The sequence below is a fragment of the Ceratotherium simum genome, chromosome 7, assembly GCF_057802395.1.
Source record: "Ceratotherium simum simum isolate JZ-2026a chromosome 7, ASM5780239v1, whole genome shotgun sequence".
NCBI lineage: Eukaryota > Metazoa > Chordata > Mammalia > Perissodactyla > Rhinocerotidae > Ceratotherium > Ceratotherium simum.
Window position 1 is genome coordinate 74,919,895 of NC_141906.1, and position 22,173 is coordinate 74,942,067.

General features: G+C 34.9%; 1 protein-coding gene across 1 annotated transcript; it reads left to right on the forward strand.

The window, feature by feature from the left end:
- Positions 1-10,852: 10,852 nt before the first annotated feature.
- Positions 10,853-11,788, forward strand: LOC101391351 (olfactory receptor 8G3-like). Its single transcript, XM_004438503.2, has one exon. It carries the CDS (start codon positions 10,853-10,855, stop codon positions 11,786-11,788), a length of 936 nt encoding a protein of 311 aa, XP_004438560.2.
- Positions 11,789-22,173: the final 10,385 nt, after the last annotated feature.

Genomic DNA, 22,173 nt, shown 5'->3' on the forward strand with positions numbered 1-22,173 from the left:
CACAGAAACTTACAATCTAAATGACAGAGAATTCAAAATAAGTGTCATAAAGAGACTCAACGAGGTACAAGAGAATACAGAAAAACAGTTCAATGAGCTCAGGAGTAAAATGAACCTCTTCCCCAAAAGATTGAAATTATATAAAAAAATCAACCAGAAATTCTGGATATGAAAAACACAATTAATGAAATAAAAAATAATCTAGAATCCTTAAAGAATAGAGCTGATATTGTGGAGGAAAGAATTAGTGATTTAGAGGATAAAAATATAGAAGCGCTACAGGTGGAGGAGGAGACAGAACCAAGATCTTTTAAAAAATGAAGGAATCCTTCAAGAAATGTCCAACTCAATCAGAAAAAGCAACATAAGGATTATAGGTATTCCAGGGGGATAAGAGAGGAATAAAGGAGCAGAGAACCTGTCCAAAGAAATAATAGCTGAAAAGTTTCCAAACCTGAGGAAGGAACTGGATTTACAAATACACAAAGCTCATAGAATGCCTAATTATATCAACGCCAAAAGACCTTCTCCAAGGCATATAATAGTAAAGCTGGCAAAAGTCAATGACAAAGAAAAAAATATTAAAGGCAGTAAGGTAGAAGAAAATAACCTACAAAGGAAACCTTATCAGGCTTTCAGTGGATTTCTCAGCAGAAACCCTACAGGCTAGGAGAGAATGGAATGATATCTTCAAAATACTGAAAGACAAAAATGTTCAGCCAAGAATACTCTATCCAGCAAAACTTTCCTTCAGATATGATGTAGAAATAAAAGCATTCCCAGATAAACAAAAGCTAAGGGAGTTCATCTCCACTAGACCTCCCCTACAAGAAATAATTAAAGATGTCCTCACACTGCAAAGAAAAAGGCAAAGGCCTACACAGCTTTGAGCAAGGAGATGAATAAACATACAAAATCAGAAAACTGCAGCTCTCTATCAGAACAGGGAAGCAAATACTCCATTATAGCTTAAAGATAAAAGGAAGGAAAGCTACAAATTAACTATAAACACTTCAACTTAGTCACAAACTCACAACATTAAAAACAGAATAAATTGTAACAACAATAACTCAGAAGGAGAAGAGGAAAGGAATGGAACCTGCATAGGTTAATGGAGATAAGAGGCTATGAGAAAATGGACTATTTCCTCTATGAGATCTTTCATACAAACCTCATGGTAACTACTAAACTAAAAATCAGAGCAGAGCTACAGTTCACAAAAAGAGAGAAAACCTACTCAGAAAACCACCAAAATGAAATGGCAGTCAGAAATACAAAGGAAGAGAAACAATGTAAACATAGAACAACGAGAAAACAAGGAATAACGTGGCAGTATTAAGCCCTCATATATCAATAATCACTCTAAAAGTAAATGGATTGAATTCTCCAATCAAAAGACATAGAGTAGCTGGATGGGTTAAAAAACAAGATCTGGAACCGGCCCAGTTGCATAGCAGTTAAGTGGGCACGCTCCTCTTCGGCGGCCTGGGGTTCACAGGTTCAGATCCAGGGCATGCACTGACGTACCGCTTGTCAAGCCCTGCTGTGGTGGTGTCCCATATAAAGTAAAGGAAGATGGGCATGGATGTTAGCCCAGGGCCAATCTTCCTCAGTGGTGTCCATATAAAGTATAGGAAGATGGGCACAGATGTTAACCGGAGACAAACAAAAATGAAAATACAACATACCAACTCTTATGGGATGCAGCAAAAGTGGTTATAACAAGGAAATTCATAGCAATACAGGCCCACCTCAACAAATAAGAAAAATCTCAAATAAGTAACCTTAAACTACACCTAACAGAACTAGAAAAAGAACAAACAAAACACAAAGGCAGCAGAAGAAGGGAAATAATAAAAATAAAAGCAGAAATAAATGAAATAGACACCAAAAAAGTAGAAAGGATCAATGAAACTAAGAGCTGGCTCTTTGAGAAGATAAACAAAATTGACAAACCCTTAGCCAGACTCACTAAGAAAAAAAGAGAGAAGGCTCAAATAAATAAAATTAGAAATGAAAGAGGAGAAATTACAACAGATTCTGCAGAAATACAAAGGTTTATAAGAGAATACTATGAAAAACTACATGCCAAAAAATTGGGTAGCCTAGAAGAAATGGTTAAATTCTTAGACTCATATAACCTCCCAAAACTGAATCAACAATAAACAGAAAATCTGAGTAGGCCAATCACAAGTAAAGATATTGAAACAGTAATCAAAAACCTCCGAAAAAACAAGAGTCTAGAACCAAATGGCTTCTCTGGAGAATTTTACCAAACATTCAAAGAAGATTTAATACTTATTCTTCTCAAACTATTCCAAAATATTGAAGAGGATGGAATGCATCCTAATTCATTCTATGAGGCCAATATTACCCTGATACCAAAATCAGACAAGGACAACACAAAGAAGGAAAATTGCAGACAATTATCGCTAAAGAACATAGATGCAAAAATCCTCAACAAAATATTGGCAAACCAAATACAGCAATACATTAAAAGGATCATACACCATGATCAAGTGGGATTTATTCCAGGGGGGCAGGGGCGGTTCAACATCCACAAATCATTCAGTGTGATAACCACATTAACAAAATGAGGAATAAGAATCACATGATCATCACAATACATGCATGGAAAGCATTTGAAAAGATCCAACATCCATTTATGTTAAGAAGTTTCAATAAAATGGGTATAGAAGGAAAGTAAGACAACATAACAAATCCATATATGACAAAGCTACAGCCAACATCATACTTAATGGAGAAAAACTGAAAGCCATCCCTCTGAGAACAGGAAAAAGACAAGGGTTCCCACTCTTGCTGCTCCTATTCATCATAGTACTGGAGGTTTTGGCCAGAGCAATTAGGCAAGAAAAAGAAATAAAAGGGATCCAAACTGGAAAGGAAGAAGTGAAACTCTCACTGTTTGCAGATGACATGATTCTATATATAGAAAACTCTAAAGAATCCATCAGAAACCCATTGAAATAACCAACAACTACAGCAACGTTGCAGGGTACAAAATCAACTTGCAAAAAATAATTGCATTTCTATACACTAGCAAGGAACTAACAGAAAGAGAAATCAAGAATACAATTCCTTTTACAACTGAAACAAAAGGAATAAAGTATGTAGGAACAAACTTAACCAAAGAGGTGAAAGACCTATATACTGAAAACTATAAGACATTATTGAAAGAAATTAGAGAAGACATAAAGAAATGGAAAGATAGTCCATGCTCATGGGTCAGAAGAATCAACAGAGTTAAAATGTCCATACTACCTAAAGCACTCTGCAGATTTAGGGCAATCCCAATAACATTCTTCACAGAAATAGAACAAAGAACCTTAAAATTTATATGGACTAACAAAAGACCCCGAATAGCCAAAGTAATCTGGAGGGAAAAAAACAAAGCTGGAGGCTTCCTGAGTTCAAAATATACTACAAAGCTATAGTAATCAAAACAGCATGGTACTGTCACAAAAACAGACAAAGAGATCAATGGAACAGAATTGAAACCCTAGAAATAAAACCACATATCTATGGACAACTCATCTTCAACAAAGGGGCCAAGAACATAATGGAGAAACAAAGTCTCTTTAATAAACAGTGTTGGGAAAACCAGACAGCCACATGCAAAAGAATGAAATAGACCATTATTTTGCACTATACACAAAAATTAACTCAAAATGGATTAAAGACTTGAATGTAAGACCTGAAACCATAAAACTCCTAGAAGAAAATATAGGCAGTACACCATATGACATTGGTCTTAGCGGCATCTTTTCAAATACCATGTCTACTTGGGCAAAGGAAGCAAAAAAAAAAAGTTAACAAATGAGATTACATCAGACTAAAAAGCTTCTGCAAAGCAAAGGAAACCATGAACAAAACAAAAAGATAACCCACCAACTGGGAGAAAATATTTGCAAATCATTTATCTGACATGGGGTTGATCTCCAAAATATATAAAGAATTCATACAACTCAAGATCAAAAAGCAAATAACCCAATCAAAAAATGGGCAGAGCATATGAACAGACATTTTTCCCAAAGAACATATACAGATAGCCAACAGGCACATGAAAAGATGTTCAACATCACTAATCATCAGGGAAATGCAAATCAAAACTACAATGACATATCACCTTGCACTGGTGATATGGCTATAATTACCAAGACAAAAAACAACAAATGTCAGAGAGGTTGTGGAGAAAAGGTAACACTCATGCACTGCTGGTGGGAATGCAAACTGGTACAGCCACTGTAGGAAACAGTATGGAGAGTCCTCAAAAAATTAAAAATAGAAATACCATACAATTCAGTTATCCCACTACTGGGTATTTGTCCAAAGAACTTGAAATCAATGATCCAAAGAGTTTTATACACCCCTATGTTCATTGCAGCATTATTCACTACAGCTAAGAAGTGGAAGCAACCCAAGGGCCCTTCTACAGATGTATGGATAAAGACAATGTGGTATATATACACAATGGAATACTACTCAACCATGAAAAAGACAAAATCATCCCATTTTCAACAATATGGATGGACCTTCAGGGTATAATATTAAGCAAAATAAGCCACGTAGTGAAAGACAAATACTGCATGATTTCACTCATATGTGGAGGATAACGAATACATGGATAAAGAGAACAGATCAGGGGTTACCCAAGGGAAGGCAGTTCAGGGGTGGGTGAAAGGGGTAAAGGGACACGTGTACAGTGACGGACAATAATTAGACTACTGGCGGTGAGCCTGATAAAGTCCTATCTAGAAATTGATAAATAACAATGTACATCCAAAATTACACAATGTTGTAAACCATTATGATTTCAATAAAATTCCTGGGGAGAAAAACATCAACATGTAGTAAATTTTTTCATAATGCAGAGTGATAGATGGAAATGACTATTTATGAGAATTTTGTTTCCAAGCATTTATTCATGTACTGAAACTGTTAAAAAGTGTTAAGAAGGATAAGAAAATGTCTGAAATGTCTCTAGTGATTCTGAAAACTTGTGGAAGACATGCTATTAAAATATAATAGATATTAAATAGGTCCCAAAATGGGGGTGGAACTCTACCATGAAAAAGAGAGATAAAGGACCTTAAAGAAGGAGATCTACTACAAATGAGAAAAAAACAACACACATATAGAATTTCTTAGTTACCATTACAGAAGGATATATATTATCAAATGTTTTAATAATTGAAACATCATGACAGTTAGAAATTGTCTTCTAACAACAAACACTATGATGAACTTGGATAATGTCATCATACAGAGTTTTTCACTAACTCTGATACAAGCATATAGTAATTTATTTAAAAAGCAGTTTCTAATGTACAATTAGCATTATTAAGGATCATCAATATGTCACCAGAGTGGACTTTAAACAGTCATTTTTATCATCTGTATTACTCACCATTAGATTTGGCTGTGCGACACACACACACATACACACACGCACACACAGGGATATACACGTGCACCATGATACCTTAAACCAGAAGATGATTCAGGGCTGGAACAGTGGCTCATCAGGTACATAAGCTTCTTTCTAAAACTGTTGCTCTGCTGAATACGACACAGAGCTTCCATCTTTTGGGTTCAGATAACAGGTCCAGATCCATCCTTCCTCTTCACCTCCCACCCATCAGAAAGCAAGAGATGGAAGGAGAAGGGAAAGTTCAGTAACTTGAAGAGCACTACCTGGAAGTGACAGACCTCACCTCCACCTGTTTCCCTTTGATGAATACTGAGTCATATGACAAAACCTAGCTGTAAAAGGGGCTAAGGAATACCATGGTTATCTCTATAGCCATGTGCCAAACTAAGATTCAGGGCATTTATTATTGAGGACAAAAGGGAGAATGAAAATTAAGAATTACTAACAGTTTCTTCCACTCTTTCAAATATTTGTATTTAGTCAAAGACAACTCTTTGTTCTCTCGAGTTCAATTTAGCGCTGTATCTAAGAAGAAAAATAATTTGAAATGTGGTTAAAATAAAATGTATGATGCATATAAAATATATTAATATTTTAATAACTTTTAAGATATGCTAGAAAGCTGTATGTCATGCTGGGTGGGGTAGTTCCTATAATATCTCAACAAGGCTGCGTTCCTTCCTATGGCCTTGTCTTCATTCATGCTGCTTTACCATCCTGAAAGGGCTTCTTGACTCCTTTCTCCCTTTTCAAATTTTACACAGCTTTCAATTTTACGCACCTACAAACACAAGTGTTTAATCTTCATGCATTTATGACCACCAAGCTATTATCAGGCACACTTCTGGTTCATCACACATACTATAACAATGATATCTTTTCTGGTATTGTTCACTATTAATGCATGCTTGTGGATTTTATCCCTATCAAAATTGTCAAATTCTTGAGAACCATTATTGTGTCTCACATAGCATATTTCTTGTCCTAAGATTTAATAAAATTAATGAGTAACATTTTCCATAGGATTTATGTATTATTCTCTTCCAAGTTTATCCCTTTTCGAGCAATTTACAAATATACCTGAAAAAAAAATCAGATTAAAGTCTCATATCTAACAATAATTTAAAGCACTACAGAGTAATTTTATTAAGGCAAGATATGAAAATAACCTAAATCGTGGTATATATATGCACAATAGAATATTACTCAGCCATGGCGAAGAAGGAAATCTTGCCATGTGCTACAACGTGTATGGATCTTGAGGGCAATAGGTTAAGTGAAATAAGTTAGACAGAGAAAGACACATACTGTGTGATCTCATATGTGAAATCTAAAAAAGCTGAATTAAAAGAAACAGAGAGTAGAATGGTGGTTACCAGCAGGTTATGGGGGAAATTGGGAGCTGTTAGTCAAAAGGTACAAACTTCAGTTATAAGATGAATAAATTCTGGGGATCTAATGTACAGCATGGTGATTATGGTTAATAATACTGCATTATATACTTAAAATTCTGAAATAGTAAATCTTAAATGTTCTCACAACAAAAGAAAAATGGTACCTACGTGACATGATGGTGATAGCTAACACTATGGTGGTAATCATTTTGCAATACATAAGTGTATCAAATCAACATGTTACACACCTTAAATTACACAATTTTACATATTATGTTGAAGGCTGGAAAAAATTTTGTAATTATTTTCTCAAAAACGATACAACATTCAATGAATGTTTTGAATAGAAACACTAAATATAATTTTTATTTCCAAACAAATAAAACAACTTAGTGTTTATATAGAACTAAAATAATCTCTCTAACACATAACTCTCTATATCGTTTCTCAACATTTCTCTTTTAATTTTAGAGTAAAATAAAATCATCAACTTCCTCTGTAGATTTGTTAAGAACTTCTCATGGGGTATTGGCAATATCCAGCAGATGCTTTCATTCAGTCCCCAAGTTAAAATATTCCAAGTATTACTGTTTTATGAGTCATAATATCTAAATACAGTTAGTAGAGGTTAATGAAAATAAAAACTTTCAAATCTTACACACAAAAGTGTTTTTCCTGATTTTCTATTTTTCCAGTTGTGGGAAGTCACTTTAGAAAATTCCTTTAGTGTATATCTTAAAAAATCCTGATATTTTGAACTTTTAGACAGTTTGGCATGAAATTCACTGGAGCTCTAACAATATCTCTCACATCCTTGTTTACAATCCATAATCTAACAAGAACAATGAATCACACCTATGTGGCACTATTAAATATTTGAGAAACAGTGGGGAAAAGGGAAGTTCTACTTTTTGTTTTCCCAAGAGTTGATACTTGTGGGATAAGATTCTAGTGGGAGGTCATTATCATTATTTGTTCCTAATCAAACTCTTAGCATCAATATCCAGAGTATAAAATCATCTTTTCATATCAACCAGCCTTTGCAGAAGGCCATTCGTTTCAACAGAGATCAGGACCAGTGACTCAAAATTATTGCCATAGAGACTTTTAGGCTATGACCCCCTCAGCACCAAGGAGTTCTGCCAGGTTAGTACTACAAACTATCCACCAGGATTTTCAGAATCACTTTTCCCTTCAGAGAAATGGAGAAGAAAAATACACAGCACTGAAGTTTTAAGAAGCAAGAGGGAAATATCTGAATCCTAGTTCTTGACTTTTAACATTTTAGAGTCCTCTCCTCTAGTTATCTCCCAGTGCACTTGAAGATGTATATAGTTATTTATCTCTACCTTTTCTCATTCTAACGTTCACACAACACGATGAGCAAAGGTTCCTCTAACATCTACCTGTCTTTTGCTCAATAAAATTATGGCAAATGCTTCTTTGTTTACTCACCTCAACTCAGGCAGCGTAAGGGCTTTGTTCACTTATATTGAGTCTATGTTAACATATCACTAACCTTCTTGCAAATAATTTATTTAAAACACATAACTATTGATACTTGCTGCATGAAAGACAATCTACCAAAAACTGTATTGAGTTTACAGCCTAGAACAGAAGAAAAACCAGTAAATAACTCATAATAATTAGTAGAGAATTAAGTATGTGCTAAAGTTAAACATAGGAAACATATTCATGAGCATGTAGAGAATGTTCTTATTAACTGGATCTCTCACTAACACAGACCTTAACTAAAGAGCCCTGACTATTAAATAGATTTCATAGGATAGAGGAGATAGAATGAGAGAAAAGATAAAGGAATGTGATGAGTCAAAAAAGAGTCTACCAAATGCTCTTCTGTTAAATAGGTAAATCATGTGATACTTGTTGGAACATAAAAAGGAAAACTCTTTGTTGCCAGATGATATAAATGTTTGAATGACAAAGAAATTGGCTTGAACCTCATTTGGAGACCATAGAAAATATTAATAATTTTATGAAGTTAATATTTACTAAATAATTCCAAATCTCTATATTATTATACGTATTCATGTGGAAAGAAGCAACAAAAACATGTGCTAAGGGAAAAAAAATTAAAACTCTTGCCATTTATTACAGGAATAAAAATATTGGTTAAATAAAAAGATATAACAGAGAATAAACTCAATAGATTAAAATTAAAATAGCATTGACATTTACTAATTTCTTACCAAGAGCCAGAAATTGTGCTTAGCAATTTGTAAGCATCATTTAACTTAATTTTCACATGCAAAAGATATTAGCATTTTTGTTTTTCAGATAGTTGCGGAGCGGACATAATTATTCCAAGACCATACTGCAATTAAGGGGTTGAGTTGACCTTTTAACCAACTACTCTGTCTATCTTAATGTCAGAATCTATTAGAAACATAAACTCATGAAATATTGCAATTGGAAGAGATGTTAAAGATGATTTAATGCAACCACCCATCAGGTGTTTGTGTCCCTAAATAAAATCCACTAATAAGTGGTTATTCAGGCTGTGGTCAAACATTTCTGACTCTAACATTGGAATATGTCTGACGGTTAGAATGTTCATATTTTTGTGAAACCAAATGTTTCTCTCCATGGTTTCAAGTAGTTAGTTTCATTTCCTTTTCTTGGAGACATATACCTTGAGGCTAATATATGTTAAATAAAGCAATATGTTGAACACTGAGATAACTGTCATGTGCCACATGATTTTTTGCTTTACTAAAGAAACGTCCTCAGTTATTTCAGCCATTCTTAAAATGACAAATTTCTAGATCATTTTTCGAAAATTGTACAGTATTTCTATACCATGTGAAGTGTTGTTTCCCAAACTGAAAATAGTAATCCAACTATTGCTTAAGTGTTAAGAATATGAACTTCCATTTTCTAGAATTTACTCATTTTTTTGCAAATCTAAACTAAAGATACATTGGTCTTTTTAAAAAAATACATCAGACTGTCAATAGTATGACTTTAAATTAAAATTTCTAATTGTATTGTGCTTGTGCTCTACTAATCCACATCCCCACCATCTTTGAATTCTATAGAGAGAACATGCAAAATACATGATTATTAAAAAAAAAAACAGCATAAATGAAATCTACTGTCTGTATTCATAAACGCTTCTCACACTTTGGGAATATGAATAGTTTTCTGAACTCCACCACTTCAACCATCAAGTCCAAATTACACAGACCAATCATAGTCCACTTCTCACCTGGTGACAGTGGTGGAATAAAAGACCTAAATATAGGCCATTATTTTATGGCCGCTGAGATTATCCAAATTAGAACAAGGGAGGATGATTCCTTGGTCTTGGAAAAGATGCTGAGATATAAGCATGATGTCTGCCAGCAGTTATGTTCTGCTTTCTGGGGAAGCAGGCTTGGGTGAGGGCAGCTGGGACATGCAGAGCAACAAAATCTCAGGTGGAATGATAGTGGTAGCTTCCTAGTCCACCAGCTGTTTCAGTTGGGATTTTAGTAAGGAAAATAGCTCAAGCAAATATAACTACTTTTCACAGATTTATGAATCCTATGTTTATGAATTATAAAAAGTATATACTACCATTACTTATTCTGATTGAAATGAAAATATCGTGCCATTTGACATACATGACATTAATATTTACACATAAAATATGGGAGGAAACAAGAGTCCTCAGAAATAGAAGTACTAATGTTACTTCTGACTGATGTTAAAAATCCAAGAATTGGTGATGTCTCTTAAAAATTTAAGAAATATCTTAATTACAAGATTCTTGAAGATTATGATTTTTTATCTGTTTCAACCAGAATCATTGATTGTCCTAGAATAATAGGAGAGACTCAAGAGATCCTTGCATTATGAATCTTCTTTGACAAGGGGTAAAGTCTCCACAGAATTATTCACCCCCTCACAGATACACACACATATACACGTGCATACACTCAAATACATGCTCATAGGTGCAGTCATTTTCTCTTTTTTAAACCTAGAACCTGCTGAGAGGATAATGGACCCTGGAAATCATTCCACAGTGACTGAGTTCATCCTCGCTGGGCTAACAGAACAGCCAGAAATCCAACTTCCACTTTTCCTCCTCTTCTTAGTAATCTATGTGGTCACGGTGATGGGGAACCTGGGCATGATCACACTGATTGGGCTGAGTTCTCCCCTGCACACCCCCATGTACTATTTCCTCAGCAGCTTGTCCTTCATTGATCTCTGCCAGTCCTCTGTCATTGCCCCCAAAATGCTGGTGAACTTTGTGACAGAGAAGAACATCATCTCCTACCCCGAATGCATGGCTCAGCTCTATTTCTTCATCATTTTTGCTATTGCAGAGGGTCATATGTTGGCTGCAATGGCATATGACCGCTATGTTGCCATCTGTAACCCTTTGCTTTACAACATCATCATGTCTTATCATGTCTGCTTCTGCCTCACAGTGGGAGTTTATATTTTGGGGATCATTGGATCTACAGTCCATACAGGCTTTATGTTGACAGTGTTTTTCTGCAAGACCAATGTAATTAACCATTATTTCTGTGATCTCTTTCCACTCTTGGAGCTATCCTGTTCCAGCAACTACATCAATGAATTATTGGTTCTAGTCTTGAGTGCATTTAATATTCTGACCCCTGCCTTAGCTGTCCTTACCTCCTATATCTTCATCCTCTCCAGCATCCTCCACATTCACTCCACTGAAGGCAGGTCCAAAGCTTTCAGCACCTGCAGTTCCCACATCTCAGCTGTTGCTATTTTCTTTGGATCTGCAGCATTCATGTACCTGCAGCCATCATCTGTGAGCTCCATGGATGAAGGGAAAGTGTCCTCTGTGTTTTATACAATCATTGTGCCCTTGCTGAACCCCCTGATCTATAGTCTGAGGAATAAGGATGTCAAATTTTCCCTCAAAAAAATTCTGGACGGTAGAAAATATTCATGAAGGAATCAGTGTCTTCATGTAAAGTCAGAAACAGGCCTTTGGTTTGCCAAAATATGTAATGGATTAGGTTTATTGTTCAAGTTTTTGGATATTGTGACCCTTCCTCACATAATACATGTCCAAAATTCCCCTTTGGACCACTTCCTTTGACCTGTATTACAGTGGTTATGTATAGAGAAATAATAAGAATAAAATCAAAGACTTTTGAGGATTAAAGTAGCCCTAGTTTCATTTTTAATAAAAATGCAAACAACAAGAACAATGATGATGGTGATGAAGATAATAATAGTAACATATGATTGAGGTATTACAAGATATTAAAAACTGTGCCTAGCTTTTTATACATATAATTTTATTTAATATTTATGGTATTCCCTAAAGGCAAGCCCTAGTATTATTTCCATTTGAAAGATAAAGAAATTAAAACTTATTTAGTTTGAGCAAATGCCCAAGATCCCAAACATAATAAATGATCAGCCTAGAAAGTTTGGCTCCAGGAACCACAATTTTATTTAAAGTGGTGTTTTGGCCCCAGGTAACTGTGGGTAGGTCTAAGACCTCCCTGCGAATTTCCTTCTACACAGCAAGCATCCCTAGTCCTTATATGACTGTGCTGCTTTCCTCTATATATCTTCAATGCTATTTCCACTTTCATTTCATTTGATGTAATTAATATAATCAAAAACTTTCAATCTGTTTGTGATCAAAGCAAAAAAGAGCAAAAATGGAGACAAGTTATAGAGTCTCATTATAGAGATTCAAATTATTGTACTTGATAGCAACAATTTCTATAAAAGCAGACTAAACAATGTTGTCTTATTTTTTATACCAATAATGCTGTAGTTATTTATGAAGCAACTGCTCATGAAAGCTAAATATCCTGCTAAGTTGTGTCACTTTCATACAGCTCATGTTCTTTTGTTTAGTAATTTACAAATAGTTGTCATTTAATGTCAGTTTTTTCTTTAAAACATCTCTTCTCTCCTCTCATCTTATTGTTTTTCTGCTTCTGGGCATTTAACATCAGGTAACAAAGAATTCACATGATGTTCTAAATACTCAGTTCTCTTCTGTCTTTTCCAAGTTCAAAGCATCATACTCCTTATGCCAGATCAATGTTCTTTGGATACTGTGCTGTGTTATTCACCTGACATAACAAGTTGCAGTGTTTACCTATAGTTTCCAAATATAGGACAAAAATATATAATATGTCTTTACCACCCTTGTACTCCATAATGCATTCATTCATTGATGCTAGACATTCATTCTCAAAGAGCCCTCATATTTATTATTTGATTTAATTTTCATCAGTTCTATAAAGGAAAGGAAAATGGCTACAATTACAACTCCTGTCTTAAACATGGTTCTTACTCCAGTGCTCTGGCTAATGATACAAATGGACCAACAGAGGACAAACAAAAAGCGTCCTGGTGGGTAGACCCTTGTGTTACTGGGGTCGGAGCCCATATAGAAAATATGGACTAAGTGAAACGTAATGGTCACTTAAAGAAAGAGAGGAAAAACTTTTGCAGATCCAGAAAACCATGTCACATTTAAGGTAATATGATCAAGCTTCAAGGATAGAAAAGTAGATAGAAGACAGTTTATGAATCATATTGGGGTCACTGTAAGATATCACTCTTTATTTTACTGAAGGGAGCGTTAAAAATTTTTTAGACAGGGAAGTGACACAGTTATTTTTGCATGTTAGCAATATCACACCTAAGTTGGTGTGGAAGATGGATGGAAAGAGAATAAGGCTGAATCCAAGAGCAGCAGCAGCCATTTTATTACGCTAAGCAAAATATTGCATGTCAGTGATAGTGAAACTAGAAAGGAAGGAGACTCGAGGTTTGTGAAAAGGTGGATGGTTCAGAGATGGCTAAATAGAAGTAGGTTGAAAGTATAAGAAAGCATGAGGATGAATGCAAATTTCTAGGTTGGATTACTAAATAAAAGGATGAATGATGGTAGAACTCCCAAGGTAGAGCTCACTAACTCCAGGTAACAATTCACAGCAAAACTATTGGGTCACTTAAGACTTGGTAAAATTCAAACTCTCTCTCTCTCTTTATATGTGTGTGTGTGTGTGTGTGTGTGTGTGTACGTATGTAAATATATATACATACATACATACATATATATACATATGTTTATATGTCCCCCTTGCCCACTCATCAAAAAGCTTCTTTTAGCTATGCAAATGCAGTGGCTGCAGGATTCTATGATGTTTATAGGAGAATACTATGTGTCTGGGATACCACCTTACAGGTAAGTAGACTATGAGAGACTGTTACTTCAGTGTGCTGAATAAGAGAAGTGAGAAAGAGAGTTGAACAAGATCTCTAGGTTATTCTGGTGCACATTACAGATTGAGAACTTTTAAAAAACTGAATTTAGACCCTAGGATTTTGAGTTAATTGATATGAGATGCAACCTGAGAATTCATATTAAAAACAAAAACAAAAACAACTGTCTTGATGATTTTAAATATGCACCCAAAATTATGAAAAACTAGTGTAACCCAAGTCTAAACTACTGTCAAGAGAATTGAACCTGATACACTTAACCATATTTTATAAGAGCTCTCCTGATGTGAGATGTTCAAAATACCTGATTGAACCAAATTTAAGAATACTTCTCATTATTCCGGTTTAGGAAAAAAAAATGTGATAACATGTAAAAAAGAAGACGGAATATGAAATATAGGTGCCTAGTAATAAAGTATTTCTTTAAATATATAGTTTAGCAAGTAGAATTATTAATAATGAGGACCTCAAAAGGGCACATATTAAATCAATATTCCTAATTCTTAACCCAAAACTCCAAAATCCAATTATGTATAGAACTGACTTTTCAATCAAGTAAATATATTGCCTATTTATACATAAAATAAATTAAACATATTTTTATACAAGGAAACAGATGATTTAATTCACTATTTAAAAATTTCTAGCCTTATTAGTGGTAAGATAACTTGTCAGGATGTACTGTGGTCCTGTGGTCCAGCTATTCACAGTGTGGACTGTGAACCAATAACACTGGCTAGAAGCTTGTAAGAAATGCAGAATCTCAGTCTCTCAAACCCCGCTCACACTTGCTGGACAAGAATCTGCATTTAAAAAAAGAAGTCCTCAGAGGCCGGCCCTGTGGCATAAGGGTTAAGTTTGGCACATTCCACTTTGGCGGCCCGGGTTCGTGGGTTCTGATCCCAGACACAGACCTACACTACTCATCAGCCATGTTGTGGTGGCAACCCACATACAAAACAGAGGCAGACTGGCACAGATCTTAGCTCAGGGCTAATCTTCCTCAAGCGGAAAAAAGAAGGGAAGATTGTCAACAGATATTAGCTCAGGGATAATCTCAGCAAAAAAAACAAAGAAATCCACAGGTGATCCTGTGAGAGAATCTTTACCACTAATTGATAATTCAGGATTGACAAAGAATCCCTCTTGAATGATAAAGATAGACAACTGGCAAATGTCAAATGCAATTCCTTCTTTTCTCAAGAGCTTATTCCCTGAGAAATGGAAATCCTTGGAGAGTATTTGTCTCCATATTATTTATTGCCTGGCATATATAAATTGAGGATAAACCTTCAGCACAGCAATCAGAACCTCTCAGGGGACTGTGAAAGGTGAAAGTGTTTGCTACCCTGAAGCTGGAGAAACACAAACTGAAAATACAATGGGAGATGCTGACCTGTGATGCAGACCAGCTTCAAAAGTGGCTCTGAGACCCAGGGCTGTGCCTGCCCTCTCAGGACTAAAGATAGCAGTACCTTGGACTCCCAACATCAACGTTAGTGCTATTCTCCTCTGTGTCAAAGAAAACTAGTTATAAATAAAATTTGGCATTGAGGTTTCCAGGAAGAAGAAAGGTGAGTGTGTTCATTTTACACTTGTGATTTGAGATTATTAGGTCTGTAAATAATCAAGGTAAAAATTCAGGAAAATATTCCTCAATACATTCATTTATTGAATAATTCATAAAATTCTTTTTATCCTCCTATAATGTGCCATACACTGTGCTATTTACTTGGGATACAGAGGAGAATAAGTCTGATGGTCCATTATCTGGCTTAGAGTGCTGTTTAGAGATGCCCCTTTAGTGAACATGTAGTTAGAAGATCCAATCAATGACAAAGAATTGGAGAATGTTTCCATGATGACTTCAATTTTAAATGAGATTTGAAAAGAAAAAATATATATATTTACCAGACAACAGAGATATAGAAAGTTGGTAAGACTGTGTCATGTGAAAAGAAGAGCAAATAAAAAGGCAAATAGTTGAGAAAACATAACATGTTCCAGGAAGTGAAAGAAGCCAAGTGTTCTGTAGCAGAGGAGGAGGATTCCAAGAACTAAGAGTGTTTGAGAGGGGCAAAAAACGTGTGGTTTTTTGTAATCCTAAAATCAATTAAGGAAATCTTTTCTCCAGCATCCCTCAACGTGAATCCTCATCTGGTTTATGGTTGAGTGCATTTTATGGAAAGAATAAGTAGCTCATTCCATTTCTAAAACCCCAATATTAGAATGCTTTGCCTTACACTGATTGAAGGTGTATTTGTAAATCTTTCAAGCACCATACACAAAATAAACTCTTTCCCTTTTGCTTCCTTTAGGGTATATAAAGATGTCTGCAAATTATCCCATTACCTTCAAATATTTTCCCAGCTCTTGACAGATTCTGTGTGCCTTCCATCTTGTCAATGTCCCTCCTTAAAAAAGACATTCATAACTAAACACAGACGTCCATTTATAATATAAGTATAGCACAGTGCTTCCTAACCTCAAGGCACATGTAGAAAATGGTAATATTGATATGGATTATGGGGTAAGTGGTTGAGAGAGTTTGTGGTTGATGGCTTAGCCCCTATACCCCAAAGGCTAAGACCCAATACCTCAGCACCATTGTGATTCTTCCATGACATTTCAATTCCATGGCACATGAGTTGGGAGACTGTGTTATGGGTCTTACGTGGATTACTGATCATCATAGTCTAGTATTTGTGTGTGTGTGAGGAAGATTGGCGCTGGGCTAACATCTGTGCCCATCTTCCTCTACTTTATATGGGACGCTGCCACAGCATGGCTTGCCAAGCAGTGTGTCGGTACATGCCCAGGATCTGAACCTGTGAAACCTGGGCCACTGAAGAAGAAGGTGCAAAATTAACCACTACGCTACTGGGCCAGCACCATAGTCCAGTTATAGGTGAAAACAAAATGTCTCATTGCTTCTTTCATCATCCACTATTCTATGGGCTTCATTGAGTTCATAAGGAATATACCTATTTTATGTTTTTGTAAGAATTGCATTCAAACCAGATAACTTGTATGCGAAGAATTATTTTTTTAATTAATTAATTAATTTATTTATTTTTGTGAGGAGATCAGTCCTGTGCTAACATCTGCTAATCCTCCCCTTTTTTTGCTGAGGAAGACTGGCCCTGGGCTAACATCCATGCCCATCTTCCTCCACTTTATGCCGCCACAGCATGGCTTGCCAAGCAGTGCATTGGTGCGCGCCCGGGGTCCGAACTGGCAAGGGCCGCCACAGCTGAGTGCGTGCACTTATGTACTTGCACCACTGGGCCGCCCCGAAGAATTGCTTTTTAAGCAAAGATTAGAAGTTAATAACTTTTCTGCTAAATTTTAACTTGTTTGTTTAAACTATTTTCAGTGGCTGGATTAATTTTCTTGGTTGTTGTAGTACTTTAGGGAAGAATTTAGAATAAAGTGGAGTATTGTTGACCACAGGGTGTACACTATACCATGGGGGATTGGCAATGTCTAAATCTAAGCTGAACTCACAGAAGGAAAGTTTTACAGTTTAATTCCATAGTACTAATATGTGAAAGAACAGAATAGAACTTAGACTGTGAGTTCCATTAGAGCAGAGAATGTGTCTTTTACTCTTTATAGCTCTAGACCTCAGCTCAGTGTCTGGCACTTTGCTGTCTCGCAGTAATGTTTGCTCAATAAAGGAAAGAGAGAGAGAAAGTGTGAAAGAGAGATCAAGAGACAGAAAAGAGAGAGAGAAAGTCCTGATGCTCTCCACTTGAATCACTAGACTGACTTTAATTTCTTGATCCCATTGTTCCCAATCATCAGAATTACTTAGTTTCATTTGTTTTCTTTCTTTTTATTTTTAAAGTTCAGATCTCTAAACCCCACTCTCAGCGATTCTGATTCTAGTATAGAGTAGGAAATCTATATTAAACAAACAAAATCTCTCCAAATGAGTTAAGAGAATTTTAAAAGTTGATGAATAAAGAGTTTTTGAGAAAATTTTTCAAGTTCCAAAAGCTACTAAGAAAATATCTAAAATAGAATACAACTACCAGATGTCAGAGTGAGAGAGGAGGTGATGGTACCAGTTTAACTAAAGTAACTCCACGTGAAATGTGGAAAGTTAATTTAATGTTCAAAGTTGATAATTCTAGAAACAGCAATATAAACAAATTATTTAGAACTGTGGAGGTAACCTTCAGAAGAAATAGAAAAAAAAACTATTTATCAGAGCTATCCTACAGAGATTGCGTTATCTCTTGGTAATGTAAGAGCATAGGAAGGGTGATTCAGGAACATTTGTTTTTCATTATAATCATGTTTACCTTTTTACATTTATCATTTTTTGTAAATACCGTAATCTTCCTAGATGACTCTGATGATCAACCATATTAAGAAATCCCTGAATTAATAAACACTCTTTGTGTTCAAATATGGTGTTCTGTATCCAACTGTAAAGCAACCAGCACATAGAACTTTATCTTACCCACAAGCTTATTATGAGAGCCGGTGTCACCTGCTTGTCGGAAAAAGCAGGGAACTGTACCTGTGTCACGTTCATATTGAGCAACTGAAGTAGTGACCTCAACATAAAATCCTGACTTGGACAAATTGGATTCTAGAAAGGAAGACATTCACTGATCCAATATGTGGATTACGAATAGACACAGATACAAGGAGAAGAGAGAGTGTGAAGGCTATCATATTAAAATGCCCACCTTGAGTTTCCAGAGTACAATATTTATAACCTTTTGAGAATCAATATCTTGATTCTCCTCCAATATTTGTCTAAGCTGATGTTTTCTATAAATCCTAAGAGATGACCTGAGGTAGCCAAATGATCCCTTCAGGACTTTATTGGTGTCTTACGATATTGATTATCTGTTTAGATGTTATACCCAGGAATTGAATTATGTTGAATTTATGAATACGTTTGGGAGACATAATATCCTTACACTATTCAATCTTCTAATCCATGTGTATAGTATGTCTCTTTCCTTATTAAGATTTTTTCTAGTTTCACTCAGAATTATTTAAGTTACAGTGTATAAGCATTGCATATATTTTATTAGACTTATTCCTAGGTGTTTGATGCTAAATTGTTGCTATTTTATGTAACACTATTTTTAAATGATTATTTCATTTGTTGCTTCTTCCAAAAAATTCACAGAAATATCAAATAGATGGAAAACAATATGCTCTGCAAATTCTAATGAAAAATAAATCTTTTGATAATATACTGATATCAGGCAAAAGATGCTTTAGTTAAGACACATTACTAAATATAAGGTGGGTCATTCCATAATGGTAAAGGGTTTAATTCAAGGTTTGAACAACAAAGGGATAAATAGACAAATCAGAAAACAGCAGGAGACATTAACATACCTATCTCAATAGCCATTAGAACAACAGACAAAATAATCACTAAGCATATGGAAAATCTAAACAACATAATTAATGAAGAGGACAGAATTGAAATATATATGTCACAGGACCCTCAAAAATAGATAACATATTTTAAGATGCATTGGAAATATTTATAAAAACTGACCTTAAGCTTTATTTTAATGATATATTAGCAATTTGCAGTAGTTTAGATGTTTCAGAGCATGTTCTTTGACCACAATGAAATTAAGACAGACATTTAAAAACAGAAATAGCTGAAAAAAAATCCCATATTCTAGAAAGTTAATTCTCTTTCACATAATCCACAGGAAAATAAAAAAATAAAACAGAAATTATAAAATATTTTAAAATGAATTATATTCTAAATTTGATATAAGAAAACTTATGAGATGCAGCTAAAATGCAGCTTAGAGAGAAAATTATACCTTACATGTACATATTTGAAAAAATAAATGTTGAAGATATTTATTTAAGCTCTCATTTCAAGAAATTTGGGGAAAAAAAACGGAAAAATCATACCAAAGAATGTATAAGGAATAAAATAATTAAGTTATTAGAAATAATTTAAATGGAAAATAAATGTATAATTCATAAAATCAACATAGCCAGAAGTTAATTTACAAAAATAAATAAATAAATTTGGAAAAATTCTAGAATGAGAGATCAAGACAAAAAGAGAAGAACCATAATTTACTGATTTCAAGAGTGAATAAGCAGAAATTACTGCATAGTTGACAAATATTTTTTAAATGTTAAAGAAATTATGAAAAATCTAATGCAACATATTTGATAATTTTCAAAGTGGATGAACGTGTTGAAATTTCAACCTAGAAAAGCTAAGAAGAAAGATAAAATCTGAATTAGTGATGTCTATTAAATAAATCCGCTACCTTACTAAAATTTCTCACACACAAAGAAAACAAACCACAGATCTAGTTTGCTACACTGGTGAACACGTCCAAATATTTAAGGTAAATTTTGTGCAATTTATTCCAAAAAACCAAATGTTTTTGAGATTTGTAGTGTTGCATGTATTTTTGATTTATTCTCTTTTTAATGCTAAATAGTATTTCATTCTCTCTCTCTCCATATATATATATATATGTACGTATACTACAACTCATTCATCTATTCATCAGTTAGTGAACATACATTTGAGTTGTCTCCAATTTTGTGTTGTTATGCATAAAGCTGCCATACACATTTTTGTACAAGTCTTAGTGTATACAAAAGTCTAAATTTCTTTGGGATAAATATTGAGGGGAAAATTATTGGATTAAGTAGTAAATGTCTATTTAAATTCTTTTTTTTTTTTTAAATTTTTATTTATTTATTTTTCCCCCAAAGCCCCAGTAGATAGTTGTATGTCATAGTTGCACATCCCTCTAGTTGCTGCATGTGGGACGCGGCCTCAGCATGGCCAGAGAAGCGGTGCGTCGGTGCGAGCCCGGGATCCGAACCCGGGCCGCCAGCATCAGAGCGCATGCACTTAACCGCTAAGCTACGGGGCCGGCCCTCTATTTAAATTCTTAAAAAATTGCCAAGCTGTTTTCCAAAGTGGTTTAAAAGTTTTACACCTCCCATCAGCTTTGTACAAGTCCAGGTACTTCTCACCATCACTTGGTGTCGCCAGGGGTTTCTTGGTGGGTTTGTTTTACCTCTTCCAATATAGGCATGTAGAGAGGTCTCATTATGATTTTAATTTTCATTTCCTTGATGACTAGTGATATTGAGTATATTTTCATATGTTTATTGACTATTCATATATTTTTTTGTGTGAGGTATATGTTCAGATATTTTAAACCTTTTAAATTTGCTTGTATTTATTTTAAAAATTGTAAATATTATTTACATATTTGAGAGAAAACCCATTGTCAGATATATGTATTGCTTTGGGCTTACCTTTTCATTTTCTTATTGGTATCTTTTGAAGAGCAGTTTTTAATTTTGATGAAGTACAATTTAACCATTTCTATGGTCAGTTTTTTTGTGTGTGTGTGAAGAAGATCAGCCCTGAGCTAACATCCGATGACAACCCTCCTCCTTTTGTTGAGGAAGATTGGCTCTGAGCTAACATCCGTGGCCATCTTCCTCCACTTTATATGGGATGCTGCCACAGCATGGCTTAACAAGCAGTGCACCAGTGCACGCCTGGGATCCGAACCTGTGGACCTTGGGCTGCCACAGCAGAGCACACGCACTTAACCGCTACGCCACCAGGCCGGCTCCATATATTTCATATATTTTTACAATTAAACTCTATTCCATTTTTTACTTTGGTGTGTAGAATGATTAAATCATCGGTTTGCCATTTAACAGAATAAGGAACCACATTTGTAATTCTATGTTTGCTAATTGTATGCCTCTGCTTTGTACAAAAGATGAAGAAGAAAGGAGGATTGCGATATTAAGATTTCTGTTTCTGTAATTTGAAGTGAGTAATTATAGCATGTTTTCCAATTGATAAAATGTTAATAGGTAATAATGACATCACAGTAATGATCGAACTCACTTTATGATTGATAAATCTCTCTAATTTTATTACAAGTGGGTAACATTAGTTCTCTTTTGCAAATTTGGAAGTCAAGACACAAAGAGTTTGTTTTACTTGTCCAAAGGTATCAGCTAGTAAATGATGGGATCAGAATATGAGCACAGGCAATTTGACTTTAAGGCCTGTCCATT

Bases quoted from the DNA above. Each gene is read 5' to 3' on its own strand.
- LOC101391351 (XM_004438503.2), top strand. From the start codon at position 10,853: ATGGACCCTGGAAATCATTCCACAGTGACTGAGTTCATCCTCGCTGGG.